The following is a 16,998-nucleotide window of genomic DNA, read 5'->3' on the forward strand; positions in this document are numbered from 1 at the left end:
CTGATCTTCTGTCAGGAAGACTGGTGGAAGAGCCCATCCCCATCATGACTGGGCTCAGGGCATTCCTAAATTCATGTTCTAATGTCACAAACCCTGAAGACAGGAATTTTCTTATTCCACACACACTTGTATGGGCCTGAACACCATGGAAGTCTGGTCTGCATTTCTGCCCTATTTACAGCAAGAAAGAATGCCATTCCCAACCTCTCTGGCTCCTCTTTGTGCCAGGGGACAAATGATTCGTTTTTCCGATCCAACTTCTCACATGCCAATGTGCAGCCTGAAAGACGTTTATCAAGCCTGTATCAAGGAGTGTTACTTAATACTCATATAGTGGTCTGAAAGCAAAGCCTCAGCGTAAGCAGAACTAGACACATGCAAACACATGCACTTTCAAGCCTTTACAGGATGGCCAAAACAAGACACATTTTCTTTCAGAATTACCACAGCCATTCAGAAGGAAAGCGATAATAACGCCAAAGAAGGGCTCATTATTTTGGCAGGCTGAGTCCCTTGTCTGGGCTCCCTGGAGCAAGAGGAAAGCTCTCCAGTCCTGTACCCATGCACCAGCCAGTGCTGCAATCTAGGCCTACCTGCCCTTCTCAAAGAAAAAGTCTTTTCTGCAAACTCTGCAGTACAGCAGCTGAAGAGGGAGAAAGCTTGGGCAGCGGGAAAATGTTAAAACACATGAAGAGGTAGGTGCTGTCCCAGAGCTGGTTAGCTGTGGGGCCTGCACTGTCACAGGAAAGGTGGACGCTGCCTGTGGGGCAGATGCTCTCGGTCAGAACAACCACCTGTTTTGGAAGCCTGGCAGACAGGACACCTAGAGTTAGAATACTCATATCCCCCAATCATTCAGAGGAAAGAGATGCATACATTTGTCTCTGAAGATAAAATGACTTCTCCTTTCCCACTCTTGCCCCATGGAGACTTACAGAGTGAGAGAAACCCTGTGATGACACAGTCTGACCTCCTGCCAAGGAAGGTCACCGTGCTTCCTTCAGTTCTGGTTAAACTACTGCATAGCTCCAAACAAAGGGAGAATAAAAAAAAAAAAGAAACACTGTTTATTTTATACATGAAGCTCTGTGTTTTACTGTGTAGCACATTTTGCAGCCCTTCCCTGTCTTGGTCCTCCCTGAACTCTCTCCAACTTATCAGCAACATTCCTGTGCAGCACGCTGGCACTGGCGGGAGCAGCACCTTGCACCGAGATAACGCCCTCCCTGCCGCGGCTCAGGATTGCCATGTTTGTGTCCAAGTGCCGCATTTACTTTCTGGCCACTGTGCCCAGCTGGGGCTCTGTTTTCAGCTGGGGTTCTGTTTGCAGTGAACCACCGTGCTGCTGTAAGAGCCCTTGCTCCCAGGCCACCACACACGCTGCCAACCCTCCCACCTGCTCTGAGAGTAGGTGACTGCTTTAAGCCTGTCACACAACTCCTTGTTGTCTCACCCAGCACACACGCAATCCCAAGTTCATCACTAACTTGCCTCTTTTTGCCCAGATTCTATGTTGCCCACAAACACAATCCAAATTAACTTAGTGCTTTTTTCCCCAGGACATCCACAATCTTAGAATCAAGAGAACCATTTAGGCTGCAAATGACCTTTAAGATCATTGTGTCCAACGCAAATCTAGCTCTGCCAAGTCCACCACTAAATCATTTAGGCTGGAAATGACCTCCAAAATCATCAAGTCCAACCATAAACTTAGCATTGTCAAGTCCACCACTAAACCATATCACTAAGTGCCATAGCAACATGTCTTTTAAATACCTTCCAGGGTTGGGAACTCAGCTACTTTCCTGGGCAATTTGTTCTAATGTTTGGTAACTCTTTTGTAATATCCAATCTAAACTTCCCCTGGTGCAACTTGAAGGCATTTCCTCTCATCCTATCACTAGTTAATAAGGAGAAGAGACCAATTTCTGCCTCTTGATTAGCACTGAGCAAAAAAATAATTCCCAGCTGAGACTACTACACTGCCAGCAATGGGGCTCCTTTTGTTTTAACACTGTGACCTTTTATTTAGTCAGGTTTTCCTTTATGCATTGAATCACAGAACGGCTTAGGTTTGAAGGGACCCTAAAGTTCATCTAGTTCCAATCCCACTGCAGAGACAGCTTCCAGTAGATCACGCTGCTCAAAGTACTATCCAATTTGGCTTTGAACATTTCCAGGGATGGAGAGGCACAGCTTCTCTGGACATGTCCCAGTGCCACACCACCCTCACAGTAAAGAAATTTTTCCTAATATCTAATCTAAATCTACCCTCTTTCAGTTTAAAGCCAGTCCCCCTTGTCCTATTGCCACAGGCCCAGCTAAAAAGTCTGTCCCCAGCTATCTCATAAGCTCCCTTCAAGTACTGAAAGGCAGCAATCAGGTCTCCCTGAAGGCCTCTCTTGTCCAGGCTGAACAATTCCAAATCTCTCAGCCTGTCTTCATAGGAGAGGTACTCCAGCCCTCTGATCATCTTCACTGCCCTCCCTCCTCTGGACTCGCTCCAACAGTGCGTGTGTGACACACTGAATCATCCCATCTATTTATTCCCATGACTTGTTGCACAACTTCAGTGCATTAAACACGCTAGACTTACCAACAGTTTTACCTTTATCAAGTAAGATTATAGCAACACCAGAAAATCATACTATGTTAGAAAAGAACAATTAAAAAAAAACCTGTACAGGCTGATTATTACAACTAATACCCCATTAAATCAGGACCAATCCGATCCATATCAGCTACTACGTTATTTTACTGGAAGCAAACATCAGACCACAGGTAGCCTAGTTTAATTTGCCCAGTTAAACTTGAAATTGGCCTACTCGCTTATCAGTAATACACAACATTTTTTTAAGTCTAACTCATTATGCATACTTTTTTAAAAAAATTATTTTTAAATTTGCATTCATGGCCCAGAGAGCACTGCTCAGTCAGGCCTTTTAAAATCCCTGGATCCAAGTTAGCCAGAACAGCAAACTTTAAAATGTATTGCTGTAGTAGCTGCTATTTGGTAATTTCCCAAGCTACTGCTACAACAGAGAGCATTACACTGCTGCTGTAACTGGTACCATCTTCTAGCTTTTCTTCCAGAAAAGAAACATATGACATTTCTCCAATTCCAGACCTCAGCAGATGACTGTGCTTTTAGAACTCTTTTAGCTTCAGACATATTCAAAGTGGTGTTTAATTTTTCGTAATTTCACTGCTCATTAGTTTCTCTTTCTTGCCATTTCTCCTTCCCCTTTAGCTTTCCACAGCTACAAGAGTCTAGTTCACATTCTGGAGTTTTCACTCCCTCCCCTTCATTGTTTTGGGGTTTTCTTGGCAATTTTCATAATTGTGTTCATTCTAGCACCTAAATATGAAGAGCCTCTGAAGATTTCAGATGATGTGGAGAAGCACCATGTAAGCATAAGCAGAGCAGGCTCCTTGGTTACTGCTGAGGGTATTTCCAGGGGGTAGCTGGTCTCACCTGTGTATGTCCCATGCCCACCAGGACATTCAGCCCTCCCAGTGCTCAGTGGGCACACAGCCTACTGCAACGTCCTCGCATCACATCAGCGAGAACAATCCCTTGGTGAGAGGGATGCTGTGATGATCCAGGTGCTGTTTGCACACAACATCAAGCACTTTGAACAGCAAAGGCAATTGTGCACAGTGGTCCTCAGCAAAACCAGGACACCAGCATGACTGCTACAAATCCCAAGAGGCATGCCTGGAACATCCCCATGTTCACAGCAGTGCCACATAACCTCTCCTGTTTTCTTTACAAAGTAGGCAAGGACCTGTCACATTTCTGCATGACACATGTTAAGATCTCCAGTGGCTTTGCCATATTGCTCAAAATCAGGGAATCAGAAAACACTAGAACATCTGAGCTATTAATCTCTAATGCAGGAAAAAACCTCCAAATGGGGTTAAGCATGAACGAACCTGTGGATTCCTGTCCTCAAGCATGCCGCCGTTATCACTGCCCCTCTTGTAGTTATTAGTTAACAGTCACAGACCCTTATCTGCATGGATCAGCCTCCAAAACAGAGCTTTAATTTTACATTTTACTGGCAGGTTTCCCAGACTGGGACATTCTTTCATGTGAAACAGCCATATAGGAATCCATTCCCTCCTCAGCACACAGCTCCTTCACTCAGCTTCTCACTGCTGCCCTTCTGCAGGTCATCCCCTCTTCTTTTAATGCAGATCTTGCTTAGCTTGCACCATGTTTTAAAGTGCAGGCCCATGGTGAAAGATGGGCATAAGTTCATATGCTTTTTCCACAGTTGCATATTAATATCAGAAATAGTAATCCAGAACAGTCAGCTACTGACGAGCTGACAACAGGGAATAAAGCGCAGCATTCAAGGCTCTGAGCTCCCCCCACCATACAGCCATGGAAGACCCAGGCTGACCACTCTCCTTGAGGTGAATGCACTTACCAAGGTCCTCGGCCATACCAACCACTTCAGGCCACTTTATGAAGCACCAGCTGGCTATGCAGCTCATGCTTGCAGCCAGTGCAAACTCTGAAAGAGCAAAGATCCCACAAAGTAACAGGGAGAACCAGTTTGCTCAGAGGAGGACCACTGTCTACAGCCAGATATAAGCCAATGCTCCACGGGGAAAATTGCTTTTGCCTACACAGTTGCCACAGCACTTTCCCCACAAAAGTACAACATTTCTGTGAGTGAAGCTGTCCTCCACCTGGGGTGCAGCAGAGCAGCGTCCTGGCACAGCAAAGGTGGGTGGCAGCAGGGCAAGACCCCGTGACCTGCCTCCCAGCCTGCTGTGAGGCTCAGGCTCTTCTCTGATGGCCACAGAGCAAGGCTGAATGCAGCCAGCACACCTGGCAACAAGCTGAAGCCGTCACAAATTCAAACTCAATTAGTGAGAATTATAGGTCATGCATGAGGCAGGATTTGAGCAGCCATTGGCTGTGACTAGGACTTGTTTAACTCATTGTCAATTACCCCACTATACCGAGGAGCCATAAATCCACCAGAAGTATGAAATACTTTTTTTGAGTTTCAAATTCTAAAAACACTGAAGAAGGTCAGGACTACAAGAAAGATACCTGGAAACACCACCAGTTTTTCTGCAGCTTTCTGAAGAAGCCTGGAGAGCAAGCTTCAAAACCACAAGACTTCAACCTATTTTACAGCAGGGAGGGCTGAGAGTTGCCAGTGGTTTTAACCTGCCCAAGACCAGCAACTGACATGACAAACAGGATGGGGCACCACAACACCAAATTCTCACTGCCATCCTGACTGCAGACAAGTTAGGAACAGGGAAATTCCAGTTTGCCAACCTGGAACTCCTCCTGTAATCTCAAATGGATGCGAGATTCACAGTCACTCTTACATGGTTCATTGGCAAAACATGTTATCAAAACCCCCCATGATCTACTTCATGACAGACGTGTTTCAGAGGGAGAAGAAGACAGAAAACCTCTGAAATAACTCCTGAACCAGTCTTAAGTTTGCTTTATGATGGCTTCTAGAGAAGATGCTCTACAGGATTTGTCACAAAATTCCATATTACGGTCAGTTGGAAGCATTTGCCCTTTGTTGATCTCACAGTAGAAAGAGGATCCACGTGCTGGTCCATGTGCTGTTATGGATCAGCACGAGCCTATTCAAAGCAGGTATTACATGATGCAACTTCTATGTTAAGTGTTGAGTAAGGACTCAAACAAGCAGGATGCTGACAACGTAAAGCTCCCATGCAGCCTAAAAGCTTCTGGAACAGTGCAACATGCCACAGAACCAAGGCAGGTACTTACTGCAGCTGAAAGGATTAGGTAAGTGGCTTGCATTTTTAAAATACATGGAAATGTCTCATTTTTGCTGTACTCAGCTCCCTGCATTGATCTCGCAGGTTCACAGTTTAAGGGTAGAAATGAGAATCAGGACAATCTGACTGACACCCTGTACATCCCACTCCTTTACTTTTAGCCTACAAACAGGACAAAAACTCCATCTGAGATTAGCATGAGAAGAGAAGCCAACATTTCATGAGTTCATCTCAGTTGTTAATCCCCATCATAGACAAGTCATGTGTGACTCTCTCTGGTTCTGGGCACCAGGCAGCAGTTCTTTCAAAGGGCCCTGGAACCTGATGGGAAAGGCTGAAATACCCGGCATGCTGGGACACCGCTTTCAGCAACTGGAAAGAATTGCTTCCCAGGTTAATGGCTGTAATAAACCTCACCATCTTTGGTCAGAACTGCCAGTTGCCCTTCTTTGCCTTTGGCTTCAACATAAATATATACTTATATTTATAAAGTTAAAACAAACATACACAAACCCCCAGTACTAAAACTAGATGTTATTTCACCATTTTTCTCCCTAAGGACAGAATAGGAGTACAACTAAGTGGCAGCTGTAAGCCTTCTTCCTTAAGGCACTACTGAAAGGTGTTTGGATAGCAATAGTGATAGGCACTGAATAAAACCACATACATAGCAGCGCCTTGGCTATGCACCCATGCAGTATCTTTTTAGCTTTCCAACAATTTTCATCATTCTTCTGTGTAACTCATCCAATTTTCTCGACATTACTTCAAGACGCTGGCACAAGAAAGCCACACTGATGTAAGACTGAGTCTGAAGTAAATATAAGGTTTACAGACATAAAACAACCTCCTCACCCTGATTCATTACCACCCTGTTTGTGTCCAAAATCATGGTTGTCTTCTCCAGCTAGAACCTGGCACAGAAAGCTCCCCAGAGCCGCCTGCCCATTCTGACCCCCATGCTCTCACACGGGACTGCTCAGGACACAAGCCTGCCTTCACAGATCACGTTCAGGACATGCCTTTCCAGGTTCATAAATCTCCACTTGTCTGCATGAAAATGATTTGGTTTCAATACCCTCATTTACCTAACAAACTGCATTACACCGTCCTGCCCCTATCAACAGCTACAATTCACCAAACATGTTTCATCTACACATTTTGCCAGTGATGAGTCATGTCTTCTTCTGCATCACTGATTAAGTGTCAGTCAGATCTGGCTTCTCCCTTCCCCTTATCTGAAGAGAAGGGTCATCAAGTCTACTTCTTTGAAAACATAGCTCCACATATCATGTTGCAAAGACTCTTCTGTAAAATGATCAAGCTCTAGCTTAAAATAGCTGGATTATTTACTCCCCTCATCTAAGGTGGCAATGCCAGAACTGTGATCTTTTGATGCTGAAAAGATATTTTCTACGTTCATCCTGAAGTTAATCCTCAACCAGTTGATTTATTAGTGTGCTAGTACTGTCCTTTAGCTTAGAGTATCCTTCAACCTCCTTACTGTTTATACTGCCACTTCAGTTTATTTATTGGATGCTGGCTCTCTATCAATCACTACCCTCACTTCCTAAGCCACTTATATTTTATTGATATTCTCTGGCATTGGATATTAACTCGGTTCTCATACTCTGAGTTAACTGCCTTTTATATGTAAATATATATCATATATAGAGATCTCTCTTTAAGCCAAAGGTAATGTTCTCAAAGAACAAAATCAGACCTTTTCAAGGAGTACAAGACACTTTTCATGACAACAATTTTCAGGCATAAATAATTTTATATTTACCCAGGATTGATGTCATGCTACCCAGCCTGTATTTTTCTGGGCCACCCACTTGGCAATTTTCGAAACTGTCCCAACACAAGCACTCAGTCTCCTGCATTTGCTGTGATCCACCAAGACTGATTAAAAATGAACATGAGAAGCTAGAGACCTCCTCTCATTCATCTAGTGCTCACTATATTTCAAGGGAATGTACTTTTTTCCTTAGCACAGCTGCCAGCAAAACTCTGCTCACCAACAGGACCCCATGCTAGGCAGCTCCCATATGGGTCCCTGGATCCCTGCTTGCAGCACTCAACTTCTGGATAATGAACTTATCCTTCCCTTGCTGCTGGCCTGGATGTCAGCCGCAACGGCAGCCAAGGGCACACAGCTCAACAAAGGGAAGCAGAGATGTGAATTTACTGCCCAAATGACCTTTTACTCTCATTCATGGACAGACAAAAAAGCTGGAGTGAGGAAGTGTTTGGTAGGCACACTACAGGCTGGGCCACTGTCACATTCCTGCTCTTCTGCTGTGTTGGGAGAGGGAAAAGACACTAGAGTGCCCTTAATGTTTTATAAGGCACGTGCAGGAAACTCAAGATGCCCTAGTCATGTCCTGCCAGCTTCACTGTGCACCTGGGACCCTGCCACATAGCACTGAGCACCTGCCTGCCACCCCCATTACCCACAGTGAGGTCACATGCACCCAGAAGACACCTGCACCTGTGCAGGCTGGTCAGCCTAAAAGTTTTTGTGGGTGAGCAACACTAGTGATTCATGTATTTGAACAATGATGGAGGTAAAAAGGGAAAGGGAAGGGAAGGCGTGGGGGTGGCCAGGAAGCAAACCCCAGACACTAGTTTCTAAATAGCAGATGTGGCTATTCTGGCTAGCAAACTTCCACTTTAATTTCTAACCCACAGAGATGGGAAATGATTCATGAAAAATCAACAGGATAAAATTAGCTGGAAGGCAGAGAGATAATTCATGCAACCCAACCGTCATGGGCTGAAGTGCCAGCACTACCAGCACTGCCTGGCATTTCAGCCTCTGGTGCCCTTCAGTGACTGGCACTTGGCCAGCAATCAGCTCTACGTATATTTCCTTAGTGTCAAAATTAGCCCCTCTGAAAGCACATCCATCTTCTAACAAGACGGCCTTTCACTCAACACTTTTCCAGAAGTTCCAGCTTTTCCTTTCTTTAAAAAAGAAAGATTACCTGCAGTATGGTGTCTTTTTGTTCCACTGGTGAATGTTTAGTGGTGTCAGAAGACCAAACTGGATGGACAGGCTTGCAGACACATCTGTGAGACACAGCCAAGCTATGCACTAAAATCAAACTGCCCCACCGAGTCAGAAAACTCAGCACATTTTGCCAGAGCTCCCTTTTCCTGCACAAAGCCAACGACGCACTCAACAACAAAAATGAATTGCTGGTCCGCCTAAACATACATCAATGATTTTTTGTAAGACTACTGCTAAATTCTGTCAGGAATCACAAAATAAGACTTCACTCTTGATACAGTCACATGATAGAAAGTTTTTTGATCAGACTTGTATTACTTACAAATCGCAACCCAAAGCTCTTTATCCCAAAGGCAGATGGGGAACTTCCACTCCTCCAAGATACCTCCGGACTTCCAGAAGGCACCTGGTTATTGAACAATGCCCATTCCCACCACCCAACTCAAAAGCTTTAGGAATCAAATGTAAAATTGTAAAGCCTCTGGAGTACCAATACCTCTAGGCAGGCAGTCTCAGGTGCTAGGGAATCCCTATTCCAATTGGGACCTATGGGAACAGATGTAAAATAAAGCTAACATCCTGCTTTGGCACCATTTATCAAGTTGGTGCCTGTTTCTGTGGAAGGATGTTACAGGACAGTTCCCCTACGCTTGTTACAGTGGTTTCACTCTGCTCGGACTTCAGGACACGGCAGGCAGCTCCTTTCTTTTTACTTGTTCAGCAAAAAGGAAAGGAGTACGTGAGAGAAAATGAGAAGGTAGGAGCAGATCTTACTTTCACTTGTTCCCAAAATTCTGACAAACTCGCTCAGTCCTTTAAAAGCACTAACAAACACAGCAGGCAAAATGAGAACACATCAACTGTTCCACAAAATGCAGAGGAAGCAAAAGCAAGAGCAGTATTTATTTCTCCTCATTTGTACCCTCTTGCAGGCCATTAGGAAGATAAGATCTCACAGCACAACAGACATTATTCAGAACTGGTAAATCTGTCTACAGGTTAGGGACTCATGTTACATGGCTTGGATGAGTAGTGGTTGAGCATGGGTCACACCGACCCCCTTTTCCTTGGGGCAGGCAGCAGTCCAGATACTCCCAGTGTCGGATCTGCCAAGAAACCAGATATCCGTGTGCTGAATTCACCACCACCACAATTTGATCTGCACATTCTCTTCCATACTGAGAGAGGGGTGTTCAGACCCTGTATATCCTAACACAGCTAACTAGAAAAAGTTTTCCAGCGGGGACCAAGCACTTCTGGTCCATACGCGCAACCTCAAGTGCATCCCCTACATAAAGGTATTGGGCCGCACAGAAATATCTGGTCCTTTTCACTATGGACATTTTTAAAACATTGATTAGCAGAAGCATGGAAAGAGCCCATGAACTCATTCAATTCCAGTCCAAAAAGCAGAGGGAGCATGTCAGAGTGACTTCACATGTGCAAGTCACTAAGGAACTACAAATGTTCACCAACTATCCTAGAAGAATTCAAAAGCGACATCTCAATACCTGACTAGGAATGAGACCTGGTTAAAAAAAACACCCAGGCAATCACCACTTAACTCCATTACGCCTAGAAAGGCTATGTTAGCATCTGATTTAGCCAGTGCTAGCTCTCAACACGTCCAGGAGATGCAATCAGTGGATCCACAGTTCTGGAGGTACCACCTCTGCACCAGCAATGCAGCATTAGTTGGTGGGACTTTGCGCTAAGGGTCAGACAGCTCTACACCCACACAGCGGCCCTTCACTACTTGAGGTAGAATTTTCAAGGAACTAAGCAACTTACAAACGCACCATACATAAGAATGTTCTCTTTGCAATCAGAAAAGGAAGAGAAAATCAGCAATTTAAAAGTATCTATTCTTCAAAATCAGCAATTCAAAAGCATCTACTCTTCTTCATCTATTAGTTCAAAAGACTGAACTAATTTGATCTTGGAAAAGATAACCAGCAAGCCTAGGTGTGAAAAATGACAACTATAGAACATATTCTATTGTTCATGAAAGTATGTTTCTGTGTCATCAGCATTGATTTTTTCTTCAGCCAGTTTCCAAGTGTTTTCAGTAATTTCCCCTGAATGGATAAAAAGAATGGACTCTGCAAACTGTGGCATATTTAGCATTCTCATTAGCGTTTCCAAGCAAAGAGTCTCCAATTCAAAGAAAGCAGCAGACCACATGAAGTACTCCAGCAGCATCAGAAGAAAAGAAATTTATAAACCCAAACAACAGCAAACCTCCTTGGTATACACAGACATGAGGAAGTCAAGGTTTATACAAATGAAAGGTGTAGAGGAACATACTGGGAGTGGAAAGGTAGTTCCAGTCAAACTTAGGACATCTTTCAAGGAAGATGCTGTGAACACTTAGTTTGAGTCTGTAGTTGAAGGACCACATTTAACTCCACCCAGCATATTATGGTGCAGTTTATATGATACATTTTCAAAATAAAGCTTCATTGTACTAAAACCAGAATGTACTGAAAAATATTTCATATTGATTATCAGCCTGCAAATGACTGATGGTCCTGACCAATATCAGCTCCAATTAGCAGCCTTCAACACTCTGAAACACTCTGAAAGGGTGTTAGTCCGGGACCATTGCAGCTGTGCACCCCAGACGCCCTGATCCATAGTCAGGAGCCTGGAGCCAGTGCTCTGCAGCCCACAGAGATGACCTGGCTTGGGGACCAGCACAGGATGCTCAGTGCCTCAGCTCCCCAGTGAGCAAGGCAGGAGCTCTGCTGGCTCTCAGGGAAGCTAATTACAGCAACCCTAGAGCTGCCACGTGAGATAATCCCCCACATCACCTCCCATGAACTTTTACCACCCTGTCCTTATACATCTCCCCCACTACCCACAGCCAGGCTTCCATGGGCAGGAGCCAGCCCCAGCTGACAGCAGCACAGGCAGCAAGGTGAGTGCCGGCAGTGGCAGCCCCAGTAGGGCTTGATGCCAAGGCTTTAGAACAGCAGTCCCTCCTCCGGGACAAGTCACTACAGGTGAAGGAAAACTAGCCTTGCTGAAAAGCCAAAGCCTAAGGAAGAGAGAAGAAAGGGGTCAGAGAAAGAAGCCATTTATCAGACCATGCTCAAATTGGACAACTTGGCTTATAACTGACCCTTCTGATGGGCCCCTTACTGATGGCTGTCCATGAGCGAAGGACTGCACTGAAACAGTTCTGCAGTACGCATTACTGATTGACTGCTGGAGGCTGCCAGTTTCTGCAGCTTAACCTTAAATTATATGTATAATGCTTTTACCTTCTGACTGTAGAGAAACTGTTCTGAGCCAGAGTACTGCCAGAGTACTGCCTCCCAGCCTTGCAGAGAGAAGCAGCCTTTCAGCAACAGCTCTGAAGGATACAAGCTATCCTGCCCTCACAAAGGGAGCAATGACCAAGAAACACAATAGCAAAGCTTTAAGTGACAGTATTTTTAAGTGCTTGACTGTCTCTCTGCAGAAACATATGTTCTTGCACTTTTGTGAAGAGCTTGGGATGGAAGTTGGAAAAATGCCTGTGCTAGTACCACCTTCACTTCCAGCTGAACTTCAAAGCCTATGTGCTGAGGACAGTGACCAACTTCTAAAAAAACACATGGAAAATGTGATTCTAGTTGCCAAGTCAAAATTTACTCCTTCATCTCTGCTTTTTTGATTTCAATTCTCTCTGTCTTTTCTATCACTATTGTCCCTCATGTGGTGGACATTATAAAGAAAAACTTCTCTGACATGGGATACTTGCGTTGCCCTCCTTATCATCCTCTCCATCCACCTCAGCTGCTCCCACCTTTCAAAGATGCCACAGGACTGCTCTGTTTCCCATTGCTCTTTGGCCTCTTGTACCTGCAAAATTCTTTTCTTTCCAAAGCACTTTTCCCTCATCTTCTTTCCAAAGATGCCATACAGAGCAACACAAACCTCTCACCTTGTCCTCTGCTTTTCTTAGGGTGGTTGGACTTGCTACTGGAATCCACTTGCACAGACAAGTTTAACTAGCAGGAATTCCTGAAAAGCCACATTTTACTATGTAGCTTTAGAAGGAACATGGCTCTAGAGGCTTTATTTAAGAACACCTTTGGTAGCAGAGAAGAGGTCACAGGGAGAACAGAAAACCCTGTGAAATTAAAGCCTTCTTTACTCCACTACTGCAGAGGGGTCACTGCAAGAGGAGGCATTAAAACTGTCTGCAGCTGCACAAGAGCTCTGGTCCAAGAAACTTCACCCACTACAAGAGACCCTCAGGCAGGAGTGCTGACGCGCTTACAATGAGAAATGCCACAGGCACGAGAAGGGGTGAAACGTGAAGCAGCAAAGCCAGCATCCCACAGCAGGGCTGCCCAGTTGCAGGCCAGCAGGAATTCTGCCACTTGCTCAATGCCAGCGGATATTGCATGTGCTGATTCCCCTTCATCGGCCACGCCTGTGCCTCAAGCAGCTCTCAGACCCGGAGTCTGAAGGGTCTCTGCTCAGGTGAGAGAACAGATCAGACAACTCAGCACTGACACAAGGAGATACATCAAGCAAACCCTGATGTGCATCCAGCTGACTCCAGATTTCTTGAAAGGCCAGAAAGCTGCAATGCAAACTGAGGAATACAAGTGATGTTTGCTTGTTTCGGCTTTACTTAGGAAAACCACAGGTCTCAGGTACACGTTCCCAGTGCAGACGAGGCATCAGAAGTTCCCACCTGCGCTCACTCCCTGGGAACAACAGTCATTACTTCTCACGGGTAGCCAGTCTTATATCTTCAGATCAAGTTTTAGCAGCTTATTTCTTTGTTCTAAAGGTCTCCAAGTTAACCTACAGTATTATTATTTGATTATCAAACAAAAAACAAACCCAAACCATTTTGTATTTGGGAATACATTTAGTTTCTCTGTGCAAATTTTCACATCCACGTACCACCGGATTGGCAATAATGACTTTAAATATGCTACACCAAAATGTCACAAATACTAGGCAGCACTTTAAGAGCTCTGGGAATGGTTTAGTAGCACTTATAGATGAACCAGCAAGAGACAGGCCCTACTAACAGCAACATTAATAATAAAGAGCTAGGTAAAAGCATGCACTTCTCCTGCATAAATGGACATGGGGAAGAAAAACCCTTAAAACCCCACAATTCTACTTGGGAATTAACCAGCATGAGAAAGGAGTTACTAAAGGAAAAAAGAATATTAAAAAAACCACAGAAGGATAAAGTGTACATGGCACTCTCTATAAAAAGACAAAAGACCTCTCTTGCCTGGGCTGGTATTTCTCCTCAATATACATACTTTGATTCCTGACTCAGAGTGGCAACTTCCACTCTGCACACTACCTGAGTCCCCCTGATCACAAAGCCAGCCTGCTGCAGGGCAGGAGCCTTCCTGCTTCAGGCTCCTCGTGCAGTGCTCACAACCTTTACACTGGTCCTACCAATTTCAAGCAGCTCCCTCACTGTCCAGCAAGGAATACGAGCAACAAGCTGCCCCCATCCCATCCCAATAAGATGGACCTTGCACCAGTTCATGAAAAATCAGGTTTCAAAGAAGTTCTTGCTTTTGCCCTCATTATTTAAAATCAGGTATTACCTTCACAATAATCCTCTCCCTTACTTGTTAAAAAAGTGCAAGTAATTGCTATCAGTGACCTATAAGGCTCACAGTGAGAATGCCCCATAAACTGCCCCAGAAAGCACCATGCTTCATGCATGGTCCACAAAGATGCTAGAGGAACAATGTATCCCAAAACCAGAGAGCTCTGCACCAAAGCCAGGACTAAGTCAGGAGCCTGAGGACCTCCTTCATGCTCCACAAACAGCTGGAAAGGAGCTGCAGCCTTTGACTTGACTCCTGGGCAGGAGGGAACGACGACTTCCCCTGGTCCTGCTACTCCATGCTGCAGAGAGATCGGTCGATTCAGCATCTAGCCAAGAGCCAGGGCAAACTTGGGCATCTCCCATGGCTACCTCAAATCCTCCCCGGTAAGTGATTCCAGCAGCCAACCCCTCCTTTGCTAACACAGTCCTTGGCTACACCAATAGCCCTGACACTTGAACTCTTTGCAGGCTGCACGTGTTTTAAGAACCCCACATCACTCAGCCCTGTGCTAAACTACTCCTTCTAGAGCAGGAGCACCTTTGGTCCAAGCATTCCTTGCAAGAAGCAAACACCCATCATCTCAATACTTTTGTTTCTGATTGCAGCTCGCACTTGAAAAGCAAAAGCACAGTGTCCTCATCAGGCATGCTTGTCTGTTGTTGGGTTTATACACAATTCATTAGAAAGTCAGGAGACTCATTTCCCTTTCCACTTTCACTGCTTATAATCTTGGTGATTAGACAAACGGAAATTTAGGGGACGTGAAGCCCAACCCAGGCTGCGAGCTTGTGCTTCGCCAGACTCAGAGGGAGTTAAACCTCGCTGGCAGGACCGGATCCAAGGGGCTGCTGGATATTTGGGGCTGGGACTCCTTTGCTGCCTAACAAACCTCTGCACACACCTGCAGTGCTGGAAAACAATCCTATCTTACGGTTAGGTAGGTATTTTTTTAACTGGTTCTGCCAGTTCTCCTCCCACTAATGAGAGGCATTAATCACAGGAAAAAGAGGAAGCAACATTGAGCCAACAGTTTTGCCCACGGGCCAGCTTTTTTTTTTTTTTTCAGGGATCCGAAAGAGGACTCTGGAGGCATCTTCCATTTCCCTCTGAAATACGACAAGTGATACCGGACCATTTGCAAAGAAGTTTGAGAAGTTTTGTAACTAAAAAAAACCACCCCAAACCCACAGAGGGGAAAAGGCCCCAGAATATGCAGCTGGAGTTTTCTGCGCGAGTTGAGAGAGCATCCCGGCTGCGCGACGCAAGGGCAACTCTACCCTGGCGCAGCGCACGGGGCGCGGGCGATGCCGCAGGCTGTGTGCCCGCTGCCGCGGTGTCCCCGTGTCCCGCGGGGTTCCCGGGTGCCGCCGCCCCGCGCCGCCCCGCCCCCGCGTTCCAAAGCGGCGCGCGCCCGCCCGCCCCCGCCGCCCATTGGCCGCCGGCCGCGTCAGTCGCCGGCCCCGCTGGCGGCCGCGGGCGGGGCGGGGGGGCCGGGCGGGCGCAGCCGCGGCGCGGGCGGGAGCGGCGCGGCGGGAGCGGCGGGGACGGGCCGGGCCCCGCGCAGCCCGCCCCGAGGGGGAAAAGCGGGGCGGGGGGGGGGGGGGAGGCGATACCTGCGCCCGCGGGTCTCCGCCGCCGTCCTGCTCGCTGCGGGCACCCCCCGGCCGGACCTCCCCCCCGGGCTGGGACGGGCTCCCCCCCCGCGCTCCGCAGCCATTTTCGTGGCCACCTTGGCTACCAGCGAGGCTGACTCACCTCGGCACTGCGGGCGCGGGGAGCCCGCCTCGGCGTCGGGGGGCCCGCTCCGCCCGGGAGGGGCGGGGGGAGCCCAGCTGGCTGCGCCCTCCCACCCCGCCGGCCCCGCTGGCTAGTCCCAGGCGAGGACGGGTCCCGGGGCCGGGCCGGGCTCGGCGGAGGCGGCAGCGGCGGCTCCCTCCCTCCCGGCCGTGACCACCATCTTATTAGCACAGGAAATGACATGGAGAACGGAAGAGAGGGGCGTTCGGGGGCCGAGCCCGGGGACCCCCCGAACCGGGGGGAGGCGCCGCCGGCCCGCCCGGCCCGGCCCGGCCCGGCCCGCCGAGGCTCTCTGGAGGCCGCGGCATTCCTGCTTTCCTTCCAAATACCCGCGGTGGGAAAAGAGGAGGGGAAAAAAAATAATAAAAAACAAACCCCAAAAGCCGCATAGAGCAGGGGAGGGAAAACCACCAAAAACCAAGCGCAGAAGACGCCGAGCAAGCCCAAACCGCCCGCGGTTCCCACCTCCTGCTCCGGAGCCTGCGAGTTCCGCGCGGAGCCGCCGGCGATCAGCCCCCGCGGCCGGCCGGGGGCTCGGGGGGGCTCTGGAGGACAAAACCCGCCCGGACGGCCCGCGGGCACCGCAAGGGGGGAGCCGCCGACCGAGGGGGCCCGTCCCGGAGGAGCCGCCGGGCTCCCCCCGGGCGCTGTCGCGGCCACCACCTGCCGCCGCCCGGCAGCCGCCGCGGCGCTCCGCGGAGCGGGACCCGGCCGCCCGCCCGCGCCCTCGGGGCCGCCCGCCTCCGGGGCACGGCGGCCAGACGTGACCCCCGCCCGCGGCCGTGCCCCGGGGCTCCCCCGCCGGCC

General features: G+C 47.7%; 1 protein-coding gene across 5 annotated transcripts in view; it reads right to left on the bottom strand.

The window, feature by feature from the left end:
• Positions 1 to 16,782, bottom strand: part of PRDM11 (PR/SET domain 11) — a 49,347-nt gene extending 32,565 nt beyond the window's left edge. Inside the window, exon 1 of one of the 5 annotated variants that reach the window (XM_048305823.1) lies at positions 16,657 to 16,782. Coding sequence is in view for 4 of the 5 variants with exons in the window: in XM_048305822.1 (XP_048161779.1) it covers positions 16,150 to 16,374 (225 nt within the window). In the remaining variant the exon portion in view is untranslated. Of the gene's footprint in view, positions 1 to 16,149; positions 16,404 to 16,656 lie in introns of those variants that run through there. The other 4 variants (XM_048305822.1, XM_048305824.1, XM_048305828.1 and 1 more) reach the window with 4 other exon arrangements.
• Between the last annotated feature and the right edge of the window lie 216 nt (positions 16,783 to 16,998).

The sequence above is a fragment of the Corvus hawaiiensis genome, chromosome 6 (assembly GCF_020740725.1).
Source record: "Corvus hawaiiensis isolate bCorHaw1 chromosome 6, bCorHaw1.pri.cur, whole genome shotgun sequence".
In the NCBI taxonomy this organism is placed as follows: Eukaryota; Metazoa; Chordata; class Aves; order Passeriformes; family Corvidae; genus Corvus; species Corvus hawaiiensis.